Below are 16,790 nucleotides of genomic sequence, written 5' to 3'. Positions count from 1 at the left end.
CTCCTGCACAAGGATATCTTCTTAAGAAAGACATTAGCAGGTTATTTGTGCACCTTCTCTGGCTGAACTGCATATATTTTGAAGTGAATAAGCAGAAATTTATTTATTTTTATGTATGTATTTATGTTATTTATATTCTGCCTTTCTCACTGAGACTCAAGGTGGATTACATAGTATGAGATTAGTACAATTAGTGGCAAGGACAAGGACAGGCATTTCCATACAGTGTCAAGAACATTTCCATAAACAATGTCATGGGGTAAAAGAATATAAGTTTACAAAGATATAGTATTAGCAAGGATCCAGTATGGGGTTGAGGAATTGCTGAAACAGAACATAATTCTAGGACTTAAATTGAACAACTTAAAGCACAGGTAGTATATAGGAGTACATATTTAAAGCAACAGATAATATGTAAGGGAACATAATGGTGAAATTGATGGTTTCTAACTCATTAGCGAATCATCTGGGATCCCTTTCCTACAATACCACCCTCTTAGCTGAGAAAAAAGGGTGGGGGCTCTCCAGACCTCCTCAGGCAGGCCGTTCCATAGGGTAGGGGCCACCACAGAGCAAACCCGTGTGTGGGCTGCTGTTGATTTCGTCCATGTACAGGCCGGCACCTGCAAGAGAACCTGTTCAGATGAGTGAAGTGAAGCTGCCGTGGAGGGACATAGGGAGAGAGGCGGTCCTGTAGGTATGCTGGACCAAGGCTGTGAAGGGCTTTGTATGTAATAACCATTACCTTGAACTGAGCACGGTAACTGATAGGTAGCCAATGGAGTGACTATAAGATGGGAGTGATGTTCAAGCTCCTCGCTCCTGATAATAGTCAAGCTGCAGCATTTTGCACCAATTAGAGCCTCCTAGTTAACTTTGATGGGAGACCAATGTATAATGCATTACAATAGTCAAGTTTTGATGTTACCATAGCATGGATCCAGGCGGTCAGGTCGACCGTGTCGAGATGAAGCCATTTTCCAGGCTAGAGTGAGATTGTAGTAAGCGTTTTTTGCAGCTGCCTTAACTTGTTTTTCTAGTAGTAATGCTGGATTCACTATAACCCCTAGCCTCTTCACCGAGTCTGCAAAGGTTAAACAAACTCCATCAAAGGTGGGGAGTACAATGTTTTTCAAGATCTCTGACTTCCCAGCAAGTATCACTTCAGTCTTATCTGGGTTCAATTTTAATTTGTTATTTTTCAGCCATTTTACTCCGGCTGTCAGGCAGCAATCTAAGGTTTCTACTGCATCCTGTGAGGACCTGGATAGTGAGATATAGAGCTGGGTATCATCCACATATTGATGACATCCCACTCCATAGCTGTGAATGAGTTCTCTTAAAGGTTTTTCGTAGAGGTTGAATAACATGGGAGATAAGATTGCACCCTGCGGGACCCCATTCTGGAGATAGCTGATCTCCGACGGCAACCCTTTGAATCCGTTCCATGAGAAATGATTTAAACCAGTCCAAGGCACATTCTTTGATGCCCACTTCTGTTTCTAAATGCCTCAACAGGATGGCATCGTCTACTGTGTCAAAGGCTGCAGACAGATCCAGGAGGAGCAATAAGGAGATGTGGCCTTTGTCTATATTTAGACGGAGATCATCCACTAACGCTACTAGTGCCGTCTCTGTCTCATGTGCCCTGGTCTGAATCCAGACTGGAAAGTGTCTAGAGTGCTCGAGTTTTCCAAGAAGATCTGGAGTTGGTCAGCTACTGCTCTCTCAATCACTTTGCCCAGAAAGGGCAGATTAGAGACTGGACGATAATTGGCCACATCAGCTTTGTCTAGAGATGACTTTTTAATTAGCGGACGGATAACTGCCTGTTTGAGCGGCCGGGGGGAAGGTGCCCTGAGTTAGTGACTGATTTACAATAGATCTCAGTGGTTCACTTATGTGATCTTTACTTGATTTTAACAACCAAGATGGGCAAGGATCAAGTGCACAAGTAGTGGCTTTCATAGATGCCAGGATCCTGTTAAGGTCTGTCACTGTAATTGGTTCAAAGCCGTCCAAATATAGGTCAGATGGTGTATTAAGCATTTCTTCTATCTTGTTTGTATTGCAGCAAGCCTCTAGATCAGAGCGTATTCGTGCTATTTTATCAGCAAAAAACTTAGCAAAGGCCTCACAGCTAGTTATCTGTTCTTGGGTCTGTAAAGGTTCAGAATTAGAGGTTAGAAAGTGTCTGGATACCCTGAACAATTGGGATGGTCGTGAACTAGCCAACGCAATGGTTGCCAAGAAGTAACGTTTCTTTGCCGCTTTCGTTTCCGCTTCATAGATCCTCCAGTGTGTTCTGTAGCAAGTTCTATCAGTTTCTGTGCGTGTTTTACGCCAGCGTCTTTCTAGATGTCTGCCTGCCAGCCCTCTTCAGGTCAGCCAGCTCCGTGGTAAACCATGGTGCCGGCTTCCATCCCAAGGTTTATCATAGACTTACACAGTGTAATTGAGATGCTTGCTCCTTTGTTTTCCAGTCTTGATTTTTAACAATACTTGATATCTTGTCTGTCTGTCTTTATCTGTCTCATTTTTACCTCACTGTTTCTTCAGGGTTAGTGTTGCATACATTGGATTCCCTTCATACATTTTATCAGCATGCAAACCTTGTGAGTTGGATTGGCTGAGAGATACTGGCCCCCAAGGTCATCCAATGAAATTCATGGCTGAGCAGGGATTTGAACATGGATCTTTCCAGTCCAGCACTCTGCCCCTTACTAGGATCTTAGAGATCCTTGTTTGCCTTGGAAACTTGCTGGTTTGTTGTGAAGATAAAATGGAGGGGAATTATGTAAACCACTTTAGGGCCCCATTAGGGAGAGAAAGCAGGATACATGTAAATAAACTACCTTAGCATATGGGGTGAACTTTTCAGTTTTTTTAAATACAAAATCTTTTCCAAATAATTCTAATTCAGAACTCAGTGATATATATGTTTAGTTAGGATTTTTTTTCCTGTGTGTTTAACCTGACATTTTTTACAGACTGAATTTCATCTGCCAGATAGTTCTTTGGACATTGCTAACCCCTCCTCCTCCCCATTCCTAAGCAGTGAGATTAGAAGTGTGCCCTTGTAGTTGCCTGATTCCATCTCTCCTCAGTTGATGCACAGAAGTGAATGCCAGAACTAATATCTCTCTTAGGGCTTATTAATGTTGAAATAGTGGCCCTATTTTCTTGTCCTTTTATTAGAGTTCTTCATTTGGAACTTCGTTTTTTTTTTATAAATGCAGAGAGGCGTGGACACCCCAATGCCTCTGCAAATACAACATGTGCTGCACGGGAGCTCAGCTCAGTACTGGATTAACGATTTGGTCTTTTTTGATTTTTCAGTTTTTGAGAATCCCAAGGCTCAGATAGTTAATTGGATCTCTTTAAATTTGTCTGTGTGAATACGTACTGTAGTATTTATGACTGGTGTGGAGGGAAGACATATTTTTAAATTCTTTTTACACTTTTATTAGGAACCCATTATGTGAACATTTTGTTTATTCAGATCCATTGTATATTTCTGATATTTCTCTGACATTGCAATAGGTAACTATCACTTTCATTTATTTGAGTCACCTGGATATATGAAACTGAACTTCTGTATACCAGATTTTGTTTTTATTTTACTTGAAGTGGTAACGCCACTAATTTTATCAAGCTTGTGTACTATTTTGTTTAGACTTGAACAAGAGCTAGAGGCACTAAAATCAAGCTGTGATTCTCAAGTAGCTCAGGTCTCCAGGGAGATAATTTCAAAAGACCTTCAGATTCAAGGACTACAAGAAGAAGAGGTGAAACTGAGAGCACAACAGGCTAGCTTGCTACAAGATATTGAAAGGTAAATAACTTTGTGATTGCTAAACCTTGATTCTCTCAGAATCTTTCTGCTTGATCTGTGTCCCATCTACAGTCTTAAGTGTCAGTATCACAATAGCCATAATAAATTATAGGGTTGGACTTGGGAACATAACAGTGGTAGAGGGGAGAATGAGAGCTGTGGTTGGGGTGTAAGCAGTCAGCCCGGCCTTCGCCAGTTGTACAGCAGTTTTCATATAGCTGCGTGTAATATTAAAAGTGTACAAGCCTCTGGAGTTTAAAATGGCTACCGTATAGCCACCAGAGAGCCTCTGCCGTTGCTACATCCCACCCGGGAGGACCAGGCATGCAAGGAATGCTGCCCTGGAATGCGGAGTGATTGCGGCTTGATTGGATTTACTGCCATCCCAGCCCCGGAAGGGTCCAGTGCAACAAAGGCCTCGCAGAGTCACCCCCACTTAGCACATTCCGTTTCCTCCTTCTGTGATGAGATCTCCTGTCCATGATCAAGGAACTAATCAAATGACATTCATAAGTATATAGTCATTCCTGGCACAAGGCATTCCCTCCCTAAAAAGTACTTAACTTAGCTCTGGTGGACTTCATCAGAAAACTGTCCTTTTTGTGCAGCACTAGAACTAGTTTTGCATCTGCATTCACACACCTCGGCAGCTATCCATCAAGGCAATCAAGCCTTTTGTCTAACCCAGGAACTGACCATTGGAGTCTTTGTCCTAACTGCTAGGAGGACTCTCCTCCACCCCAGAGCACATTTTACCTATAAAAGCAGAACCTTAGCCCCATTCAAATCGAACACGTTTGCTCTAAGCCTCTTGCTCTCTTGGCCGAGGACGCTAGACGTTTGAAGCTTCTCTCTCTCTCCTCACCATGGACTGGACTACTCTCCAGGATAGGTAGATATACTTACTCCCTCTCCCTCTATTCCCAATCTCTGGCTACATTTCCTAGGGCTCTGGTGTGTGTGTAATTATTTTCCCCAGTAATTTGTGTGTATGTGCATGAAGTTCTTGTGTTCAATAAAAGTTATTGTTTGATATTAAGCACCAGACTCGCTGTTCTATTTTCGGAAGGGACCTGGTATACACAGGTGATAGATCCCAGTTACCAACTCTCGTATAGCTGTCTTCTTTGCTTGCTAATTACCCCATAAATCATATTTATTGCAAGGAGACCACTTCCGGTAACAGGGGGCTAAAACTAAGAGGGGGGAACTGCCATATGGATGCTCTAGCAGTGAGAGCCACATGGAGAACTATCAATGTGTGGAAGCACCCCCAGTTTTACCCGTAGCATTACTTGCTAGTTCTTTATCAGATTGGTGATTGCAGTATCTATTCCACCATGTGAGAGGAGACATATAAATAACAATTTTAGTCTTGGTTTTGATTTTACCTTCATAGATACTGAGATGAATTCATAATTTTTTTTTTTTAAGATTGAATTATCATGTGTAATTTTTTTACTCCCTTATTCCCTCATTTATAAATCACTAGACCATATATTCTCTCACAGTTTCTAGGACTAATCTCCTGGAAAACATTAATTACAAGTCTGAAACTGCCAGATTTTCCTAATATTATGTTGGCAAGGGTATCCATTCATTGTTGTTAATTTTATGAAATAAAACAGCTTTGGAAATGGAAGATTTTGCATACCACATCTCTAGCTATTTGATGTGTCTGCTTTGGACTGATTTCTTTGCCCATTTCTTTATTGAAGGAGACTTTTAGATTGTTTTGTAGATGTCTACATATCTGACAAATAAAATACCTGAAATAATAACCCATGAAATTATTTGAAGCGGTACAAACAGTTTACAACCATCCTTGTGTGGCCTGATTTGGGCAGAAAGACAAGATAAAACTTTGTAAATAAAGAGTGTATTTTCAAAATAACTTCAGACATATTGGAAGGAATGTTTCCCATGTAATGAACAAACTCTTTGCATCCTTTCTCAGCTTCACATATGTTTTGAAACCTTTAGGATTTTTAAATCTATAGATTCTAAAAACTCCTCGTGGTTATTATTATTCCACACAATGCACTGCCTGATCACTGGTGGACTGAAGTTCTTTGGGCTATATACTGCATACCTCCGCTGTAAAAGATTAAAGACAAAGCTCATATTGAAGTATTCATAGTATTGAATTTTTTTTACCTTAACTGAGAAGCTAAAAATACACACTTCATTTCTCCCTGTTTTAGGTATAAACAACAGCTTTTACTAGCATCAGAGAGAGAAGAGGCTCTGGAAAGAGCTAAAGTACAAATAGAACTGGACTGGCGGAGGCATTGTGAGAATGCTGAAAGAAATCAATACCAGAAATCAGAGGCTCTAATACAGAGCCTGTCAACAGCTAGGGACCAGGTCAGTATTATATTACATCCACTGCAGCTTAGCACAGAGGATTGGCATAGTTCTCTTTTCATGATGGGAGATCTGATATTTTTGAACTGATCGGTCTTCTAGCAAATATGTGAGGTGTGCCATTTTACTCAGACATTTAAGTCACACTTTCTGAAATATATTGTGTCTGTGCTGACCATGGAGTATAAAACATTAAATGTTTAAACGATTTAATGGTTTACAAAGTATGTTGTTATTATCCCCACAACAGTAATCACCCTGTGAGGTGGGTGGGGCTGAGAGAGCTCCAGAGAGCTGTGACTAGCCCAAAGTCACCCAGCTGGCTTCAGTTGGAGGAGTGGAGAATCAAACCTGGTTCTCCAGAATAGAATCCCACGCTCTTAACCACTACACCAAACTAGCTAGCTGAGAGAGGGTTACTGTGTATTCTGGGATCGTCTGTGTGCTTTCCAGTGCTAGCCTTTCTTTTAATTGTTTCGACACAGAACCGACACTAGAGCATGTTACCATGTTAGCTTTCTTAACAAGAATCAGTATTGGAGCTGAGGATATGTAAGAATATGTATGCAAGTTAGATTTTGAGCTTGTTAAAGTTTAAATGATCTGAAGTTTTAATAATTTAATCAGTTGCTTTATTAAACAAAATGTGCATTCCTAATGTTGATGCAGCCAATGCAAAGAAGCTATTTGGTTCTAATTTAGGTAAACAGCATCACTGGGCCTTAATCTAGGGCTGAGTGGTTTTAAATGGGGTTTTAGTGTATCTTGTATGTTTTAAATTGGAATTGAGTATACTGCCTTGAGCTATGTGAAAGGTAGGGGGGTAAATATTTTAATAAAATAAACTTAGGACTAGCTGGCTTTTTCAGTGAGGAGAGATGACTAATAGTGTCATCCTCAGCAGAATTACACTCTAATTCCCTTAAATGCCGTGGGCTGAGAATGGTGTTTACGATTGCATTGTGACTGACTGATATCTTTATGAAAGGTCAAAATGTGACGGGGGCAGCATTCAGGTTGTTCATTGTGGCTTCCATGAAATGACTGGAGGGCTCATAATAGAGCCACATTAATCAGGGTTGAGCCTGATCAGTGTCTGGATGGGAGGTGTCCTCTCTTGAGGTCAGTTGTGGAAGAAAATCAGCATATAAATATAATAAGGGAGATAAAATAAATATTTTTGTATTTCAGATAGTGACAATCCTGCCAACACGTAACAGTGATTAGTAAATCGTAGTTAGATTGTATCTTGGATGCATTGGTCAATTGCTTTCTCATCTAAAATGGTGTGTGTGTTTAAGTCATGCTGTACTTAAAACTTCCTATCCATGGGTATAGATCATTACTCTCTAGGGTAGGAAAAATTAAGAGTTAAGACAGGAAGAAAGATCAGTTAACGGGGGCAGGGGCTATGAAAGGAACACTAAGCTCCAGGAGCTTTCTCTTGAAAGAAATCCTGCTTGAAAGTGGAGAACATGACAGCATAGAAACCAAGGTGATCAGTTCTTCAGCACAAGATTTAAGTTAGTGTAATTTTCGTTTGTAGGTTACTGCTGAGCTGCAAAAGAAAGAACAGAAGTTGTGTGAAGTGGAAATGGTCCTGTCTGCTGCAACCCTTGAGAGAGACCAAGCTATTGAGGTGCTTCAAAAGCATGGTCTCTTGCCGGAAGGAATAAAACAGGTTAGAATCACTTATGCTGTTTATTGACTTGAATCCTAGGACAGCTCACCTTATAATCAAAGCTGTTCTAGGGTATATTGCACCTGACAGCAGCTTCACGTGGGACAAAATTCTTGCATGGAAATAATTTTCATATAGGAAATGATAAGCAGCCTGCATGTAGTTTGTCACACAATATATTCACATATGTATTTTTTCATTGCATACATAGGCATTTGAAAACTGTGACCAGATGTGGTTTTGTAATATGCAGTGCAGCACATAGGCCTGTAACAAACCACATGCACATCAGTCTTCACATCTAACAACCTTCATATAATTTGCATAGTACTTTCCATATGAAAGTGGATTTGTGTCATGTTTGAAACAGCCCTGAGAGCCAAAGAGTTCTTTGCATGACGTTACAGAGTGGAGACTTGTTTCTTGGTTATTGGATTTTTGGGTACTAGATTTTATAAGAAGCCCTGGTACCATCAAATAATTGGGACAACCTTGAATGTGAAAGTTTGCTTTTTCCTGTTGGGAAGGCAGTTCTCTCCATTCAGTATTTTAAAGCATCTGTTAACTGCAGAAGACTGCAGTTGACTGCAGAAGAGATAATCTGTTGACTGCAGAAGAGAAAAGACAGCTTCTGAATAAATTTCCTTTAAGTTTCTTTTGATGTGAACATTCTACTTCATCATGCCTAAGTTGCTCAACTGAGTAGTGATCTTAAGTGCCCATGGGTTTTCTACCCTTATAAATGCTTCCAGGATGTTGTTGGTTCTTGTTCTTTGCTTGTGCTGTAATGTCTCCTTTTGTCATGTTTGTGACTACACAGTATTCCAACTGCATGACATCATGACATTTGTTAAGTCAAATGAGTACTGAGTATTGTTTTTTTGGTTTTTCTGGAGTTTAAATTTTTGCTTTATTAATAGAATTAAAAGCTCAGTAAAAATAGAAATAGAAGAAAAAAGTAAAGAAAAAAGAATACAAAGAGAGAAAAAGAAGAATAAAAATTGAAAATAACTAAGAAAAATAATACATTTCGTTTTCCATTTTTCTCTACAACACCTATTCTAACAAACATCATACTTTTAGTTTTAATTAGCTCCGAAATTTACGTTTTCAATAATGCCCCCCTTTTATTTATTTTTTCCAACTGTATCTTCTTAAAAATCAAAACCACAGATCATCAGTTCATTTTTCCTTGTCTCACACAGAAAGTCAATAAGGGGTTTCCAGTTAAGCATAAAAGCAGTCAATGTTTTATCTCTGATCAGAGCTGTAAATTTAGCCATCTCCGCTAACTCTGTCATCTTTACAATCCAGTGCTCAATAGAAGGAAATACTGTACTTTCACATTTTTGCTCATATAAAAGCCTAGCTGCCGTGGTCATATATAGAAATAAGATAATGATGTTTATTTTCCAACTGTTTATCCTCTCGTCCCAACAGTTTTGAAAACAACAGTATTCTGTTGTAGTTAATGTAATGTTAATGTTTTTGTGGCCTGTTAAATAATAATAATAGCTGCTTATATATCACTCTTCTAGACAGATGAGCGCCCCACTCAGAGTGGTGAACAAAGTCAGTGTTATTATCCCCACAATACAGCTGGGGAGCTGGGGCTGAGAGGAGTGGCATACCCAAGGCCACCTGCTGAGCTCATGGTAGTAGTGAGATTCAATTTCAAACCAGCAGAGAGCTGGTTAACCACTATGCTACAACAGTAACCATTTTCCTTTGGCCCTGCTGCTGGAAGTCAGTCTCATTATGCAGGTTTCTGTTATCAATATGCCCAACCACAGACGGTCTTGGAGAGAAGCTTGACTGCCCTTATAATCTAGGGCACACAAATGTCTTGTAATCTCTTCCCCTGGATAAAGATGAATGAGAAAGATAGGGGTCTCTTTTTGTATTCATTGTTTTGTATAACTAGAGAAGACCATTATCGATGGCCGTTTAATGTCATTGTTAGGGGATCTCTTGGTGGGTAATTGTGTGGACAGGTGATTGTGATCCTTCTTCCTGGCTTATTTCCAGTATCTCTTACTTTTGAGCTTGCATCAGTGTGGTATTGTGGCTGACTTTGAAAGATGCCGTGTTTCCTGACTCAGCCTGAAGAGAGTAGCTTTTAATTCTTTGCAGAGTCATTCTTCCCGCCTTCTGCCCTTGAAGACTGTGGTAAATGGCTCTAGCGCAGTTCATGTACGATCAGAAATAGAAAGTAGCCTGAAAAGTGTCTGCAAGACTCCCTTTTTAAATAATGTACCGGATTGCACTGCAGTTAGTTGAAAGAGAACGCTTTTTGCTTTCAGTGCGGTTGCACCAAACACAGTAAAGAAAGTAGGCTGCAGAAAATCTAAGAGATACTTAAAAAAAAAAAGGAATTATCCAGAAAACAAAATAAATTTCCGTCCCCCGTGGGACAGTATACAATAGTGTAGCAGAACGAAAGTGCTGGGAAACCTCCTTAGAGGAAGGGTTCTCTGGAAGGAACCTGGTGAAGGCTGCCAGCACTGCCACTCAGGGACATCCTGGGAAGATCTGTACTGACCTGCTAAGAAGGTTTCCTTCTAGCATAGCACTATACCCGTAAAGAAATAACAGGGAGTGAGCCCTGGAGAACACATACAGAATGCTTCGCCTTGCTATAGTACGTGAGCCCTTTGGTAGTGCTGCTCTCTGCAATTTGGTGTGAATCTGCAGGCTTTGATCTGGAGGACCGGAAGTCATCTGTATCTTATCTAAATGTTTCTAGCCATTTGTAATGCCTTTATGGTGTATTGTTACTGAGGCAATAGCCATGTACTTTTTGAAGACTGAATTATTCATCTAAGATGTACTCACTGTGAATGTTACTCTGGTAGGTTTGTTCGCTTCCCAGCACTTGTGACTTGCTAAATACAGCTCAGGAGAACATAAAAGTCTAACCATAATAACCAAAGCCCATTTAAATCCTCAGCACAGCTCTGCATTGCCAACAGTAGTGCCATATGAAATACCAAACCCTGTTAAGATTTAAATTAATCGTCTTCGTCCTTCTGTGCAGCCCCACATTGGGACTGCGCAGGCGCAGGCCAGCCGCGGAAAAGATTTTTCTAGCTCTAAGAGATGTGAGGGGGACGTTCGGATCCACCGCGCATGCGCGCCGGTGTTCCCGCCAATTTTGAATGCATATATATCCGAACGTCCCCGGCATTCCCTCAGTTCCTTTTTCGCCGCCGTCGAAAAGGTTCTTATTGTCTAGCGTTCGTTTCCAGCGTCTCTTCGGAGTTTTGGATCGTTTCTTCTGCTGGTCGGTATTTTCCCCTTGTCATCTGTCGGGAGATACCGTTCATTATGTCGCAGACATCTTTGTTTAAAAAGTGTCATAAATGCGGCACTAAGATGACCCATTCGGACGGCCATGAGCTCTGCCTCATCTGCCTGGGCGAGGGGCATGTTGTCGAGCGCTGCTCCATTTGTATGTCCTTCACTCCGAAGGCAAGGAGTGATCGGAAGGCCAGGCTCCGTGCCTTCTTGTGGGATGCCAACCTTCTCCCCCCCAAGCCATCGGGCTCTTCGGGAGATAGGCCGCGCTCCGCCGCTCCGTCACCGGCGCCGTCTCGTAAGTCGCCAGAGCCGCTCCCCTCGGAACCGACGGGGCAACCCGTTCCGGAGGCCCGACCTGATTCCGGTTCCGGGGATCGTCCTTCGAGCCGGAAGGCCAAGAAGCGTTCCGCGCCCAAGCCGAAGTCCTCCTCCAAGCCTTCGGTTCCGGAGGCTGTTTCGGAGCCCCCGTCCAAGAAGGCCAAGGCGAAGTCGAGGGCCAAGGGCCGTGCATTGTCCCCAGCTCCGACTGTGCTGCCTGGTTCTCCGGCCGAACCAGTCCTGATACCCGACGATGTGGTGAGTCTCCACACCCCGTCGCCTCCTTGCACGCCTCCTCCGTCGGTTCCCGAGGAATTTATGCCGTTTCCGCCTTTCCCGGAACCGTTCCAATCTTTTGAGCGCTCCCTGCCGTCCGCCCCGGCGCCTTCAGAGGCCTCCGTTCCACTGCCGTCTACCTCGTCGGTTCCGATGCCTCTTCGCTGGCCTGCCCCGGTGCCTGCTTCTCTGCCCCCTTGCCAGCCGGTCGCGGGGGTTGGGAACATGACCTCCTGGCAGGATTTTGTGGCGTGGTTCCAGCAGTCGCTGCCCTTCCTGCAACATCCGTCGGTTCCGATGGTCTCCGTTCCGGCTCAGCCAGTCGGGCTCCCAGCACCCGCTCCTCCACCTCCGGGCTTGCCTCTGCGACCGCCGGTTCCTGCAACTTATCCATCGGCCCCGACCGCTCACCGGTCTTCGGTTCCGACGCAAACCTCGCCGGAGTTTTCGGATTCCGAGGATGACGAAGGTCTGGCGTCACCGTCGGAGTGCTCTTCAGACGCGGCCTCGGATCCTTCCCCGGATGATACCGTGGGTGGGCCCCGCTCATCGTCCCCGAATGACGATTACAGGCTATTCTCCGAACAAATGGTGCGGATGGCCGCCGCGCTGGAGATAGACGTCTCCTCCACGACCTCCAAGCCCAAGAGTAAGCTGCTGGAGGCGCTGTATTCCGGGTCCCCCGCGTCGGTGGCGTTTCCCCCTGTGGAGGATTTTGTTGATAACGCTCTCGCGCTCTGGCAGACGCCGGCGTCCCTGTCCGCGACGGCAAAGAAGGTGGAACGGTACTACCGTTTAAAGCAAGATGATTGCCCGTACCTCTTCAATCACCCGAAACCCTCGTCGATCGTGGCTGAGGAGGGTCAGGCTCGGTTCCGTTCCGGTTCCTCGTCGGCCCCGGCGGACCGAGAAGGCAGAAAGCTGGATGGCGTGGGCAGGAAACTCTACTCATCCGCGTCTCTGGGATTCCGTATTGCCAACTTCCAGGCCATAATGGGATCCTATAATCTATTCCTGTGGAAGAGGCTGTCCTCTTACCTCTCCGACCTCCCGGAGGATCGCCGCCACCTGGTTAAGGCCCTCCAAGCCGAGGCCGTGAAGCTGTCAAAACAGCAAATGACAGCTGGCAAGGACGCCGCCGACTCTGCAGCGCGAGCGATGGCAACTTCGGTGGTCCTGCGTCGGCACGCCTGGCTCCGGTCCACGGCCCTGCCTCCAGAGAAGAAGGCGAAGGTGGAGGACTTCCCGTTCGAGGGGCCCCAGCTCTTCTCGGAGAAGACGGATGAGTCCCTCTCCCTGATGAAGAAGAATCAGCAAACGGCCAAGTCCCTCGGGGTCGCCCCCTCAGTCCAGTCTTCGGGTCCGAGGTATCGCTATGGTCGGTTCCGATCCTACCAGACCCCTTACCAGCCTTACCAGCAGCGTCAAGGGCGCTTCTTCTCGGGCCAATCCTACGGTCACCGATCCTACTCTGCCCAGCAGCGTCACCCTTCCAGGCGCTCCGGCCGGTCCAAGGGCAGGCAACAGCCCTCTTCACCCAAGCCTTCGACCTCGGCGCAGAAGCCCTCGGTCTTCTGACTGTGCCTGAACGCTCCCCCGTTGGCCTCCGAGGGTGCTTCCTCTGCTGCCCAGTTTCTGGACACGCTTCGACCTTTTTTGCCCTGTTGGCAGCGTGTTACTTCTGACGCTTGGGTCCTGTCCATTGTGGCCCATGGTTACAAGTTAATGTTTACGGATGCACCCCCTCTCTCTCTCCCTCCCCGTTGTTCTCCATGTTGTGATGTTGTGTTACACAATAATGTTATGGAGTTGGTTACCAAAGGTGCTGTCCGGGTGGTCAATGTCTCTACTTCCCCATGGGGATTTTATTCCAGATACTTCCTTGTGGATAAGAAGGGTGGAGGTTCCCGGCCTATCTTAGACCTTCGAGGCCTCAATGGTTATTTGAAGGCTGAGAAGTTTCGCATGCTGACCCTGGCGCGAGTCATGGAACTCCTGGAAGTGGGCGTCTGGCTGGCCATTCTAGACCTGAAGGATGCCTACTTCCACATTTCTATATTTGAGGGCCACAGGAAATACCTGCGGTTTGTGTATGGGAATTCTGTGTATGAATATACAGTGTTGCCCTTCGGGCTAGCCTCTGCACCCAGAGTGTTCACAAAGTGCATGGCCACCGTAGTGGCATACCTGCGGTCCCAGGGTTGCTTTATCTACCCGTACCTGGATGACTGGCTCCTGGTGGGACCCTCGCCTGACTCTCTCCAGGCCCATATTGCCCTCACTTTGTCCGTGCTGGCTAGGCTGGGCTTGGTGGTTAATGGGGATAAGTCTATCCTGACCCCAGGCATGGCCATTAGGTTTATTGGGGTCCATTTCAATTCCCTGCTGGGTAGAGCCTACCTGCCCCCAGACCGGTTGGCCAGGCTTTCCGCTTTGGCCCGGCATTTTATGCATTGCCGGTATCAGACTGCCCTTTTGGTTCAGACTCTGTTGGGCCTTATGGCCTCCACCACGGGGGTGGTTTTCTTTGCGCGCCTGCGTATGAGGCCTCTGCAAAACTGGTTTGTCCGGAGGTACAACCCCCTCACCATGGGTCAGCACCAGAGGTTTTCCATCCCCAGGGTGGTGCTGCGCTCTCTGGCCTGGTGGACTGTCCCTGGGAACCTGTCTGAAGGTTGTCCTTTCGGCCCCTTCCTAGCTGAGGTCACGGTTTTACCGATGCCTCCAACTTGGGATGGGGGGGGCGCTGTGGACAGCTTTCGGCTCAGGGCATCTGGTCCCCATCTGAGGCATCCATGCATATCAACCTTCTTGAGCTTAGGGCGATCCGTTACTCCCTCGCTTCTTTTGCAGATGCCATTCGGAACAGGAGGGTTCAGGTCCTGTCGGACAATACCACGGCCTGCTACTACCTCAACAAGCAGGGAGGGACGGTCTCGCTCAAGCTCTGCAAGGAGGCAACGACTCTATGGAATTGGGCCATGGTCAACAACGTCCTTCCCAGAGCCGTGCACATTGCCGGGGATCTCAACACCTCGGCGGATGCGCTGAGCAGGGTGTTTCTGCCTCAGCACGAGTGGTCCCTAAACAGGGTTTACCTCGACCAGGTTTTCCGCACATGGGGCACGCCGTTGGTCGACCTCTTCGCCACTGCCCGCAACAAACAGGCCCCGCTGTTCTGCTCCCGGGCCGGCATTGGCCGCCACTCCCTAGGGGATGCCTTCCAAATACCTTGGTCCCCAGGGCTCTTTTATGCCTTCCCGCCCTTCCCGCTCCTGTACAAGGTTCTTTCCAGGGTCAGGGCCTTCCGAACCCACTGTATCCTCGTTGCCCCTCGGTGGCCTCGCCAGGATTGGTTCCCCCTTTTACTTTCCCTGTCCCAGGGGCGATGCCTCCCCCTGCCTCACGCCCCGGACCTCTTAGCCAGGGACGGGGTGTGGCATCACGATGTGGCTGTACTGAATCTGACTGCCTGGCTTCTGGGCACCCGGGAGTGAGCCTCTCTTCTGGAGTGCTTGGGGTGATCTTGAATGCCCGGAAACCGTCCACCAGGTTGTCCTATCAGAGGAAGTGGTCGCGTTTTTCCCGGTGGTTGGCCCTGAAGGGAGTTTCTCCCTTTAGTTGCCCGCTTCCTGTCATCCTGGACTACCTCCTGGAACTCTGCTCCCAGGGCCTTGCGTTTTCCAGTGTTAAGGTCCACATGGCTGCAATCTCTGCCTTCCATGAGCAGATTGATGGGAAGACAGTTTTTACTCACTGGCTTTCCAAGCAGTTCCTGAAGGGCCTGTTCAAGACCTTCCCTCCTAGGGCCCATCCCATTCCGCAATGGAGTCTCTCCCTGGTTCTCTCCCGGCTGATGCTCCAGCCCTTTGAGCCTCTATCTTCTTGTCCCCTACCTTTGCTCACTCAGAAGGTGGCTTTCCTGGTAGCAATCACGTCCTCTAGGCGTGTTGGGGAGCTGTCTGCCCTGCGGTGTGACCCTCCCTTCCTGCAGTTTTTCCCTGGTACTGTCATGCTCCACACTAGCATGGAGTTTCTGCCCAAGGTAGTCTCAAGGTTTCACCTACAGCAAAAGGTGTTCCTCCCTTCCTTTTTTCCAACACCTTCATCCCCAGGGGAACGAGCACTACACACATTGGATGTAAAGCGTGCTTTATTGTTTTATTTGCACCGCACCAAATGTTTCAGGAAGTCTCCTGCCCTGTTTGTGTGTTACTCTGGCCCTCGCAAGGGCTCACCTGCTTCTGCCCAGTCCATCTCTCGCTGGATTGTGTCTACGATTAAACTTTGCTATCAGCATGCTGGAGTCCAGTGTCCCTTGTTGGTTACCGCTCATTCCACTCGAGCGCAAGCTGCTTCTGCTGCCTTCCTGCGAGGAGTGCCGCTCCGGGACGTCTGCCAAGCTGCGACATGGTCCACTGCAGACACTTTCATCAAGCACTATTCTGTGGATGTGCATGCACGACGTGACTCGGCTGTGGGCACAGCTGTCCTGCAGTCCTTGTTCAAGTAGACACTCACACCCGCCCCCATTGGTGAGATGCTAGTTACTCTCCCAATGTGGGGCTGCACAGAAGGACGAAGACGATAAACAGGGTTTCTCACCTGTAACTGTTGATCGTCGAGTCTCTTCTGTGCAGACACACATTCCCTCCCGCCTGCCCCGCTGTGAGTGCTTGGTTTCTTCCATTGTTTCTCCGGCGGCTCAGTTGAACTGAGGGAATGCCGGGGACGTTCGGATATATATGCATTCAAAATTGGCGGGAACACCGGCGCGCATGCGCGGTGGATCCGAACGTCCCCCTCACATCTCTTAGAGCTAGAAAAATCTTTTCCGCGGCTGGCCTGCGCCTGCGCAGTCCCAATGTGTGTCTGCACAGAAGAGACTCGACGATCAACAGTTACAGGTGAGAAACCCTGTTTTTCTCCTTATTGTGTGAATCGGTGAGAAATGTTAAAACATTTCTGAATCCAGACAGGTTGCTCCTGATAATTGATCTGGTATTTTGTTGC

The 16,790-nt window shown here is 46.3% G+C and overlaps 1 protein-coding gene across 1 annotated transcript in view; it reads left to right on the top strand.

Annotated features, from left to right (window-relative positions):
• Positions 1-16,790, top strand: part of CCDC57 (coiled-coil domain containing 57) — a 78,868-nt gene that overhangs the window by 22,362 nt on the left and 39,716 nt on the right. The window contains exons 10-12 of the mRNA XM_054978784.1: positions 3,677-3,835; positions 6,040-6,202; positions 7,749-7,883. Coding sequence (XP_054834759.1) covers positions 3,677-3,835; positions 6,040-6,202; positions 7,749-7,883 — 457 coding nt within the window. The remainder of the gene's footprint in view (positions 1-3,676; positions 3,836-6,039; positions 6,203-7,748; positions 7,884-16,790) is intronic.

Source organism: Eublepharis macularius, chromosome 4 (genome assembly GCF_028583425.1).
Source record: "Eublepharis macularius isolate TG4126 chromosome 4, MPM_Emac_v1.0, whole genome shotgun sequence".
Classification (NCBI taxonomy): Eukaryota; Metazoa; Chordata; class Lepidosauria; order Squamata; family Eublepharidae; genus Eublepharis; species Eublepharis macularius.
This window is presented reverse-complemented; position numbering and strand designations above follow the sequence as displayed.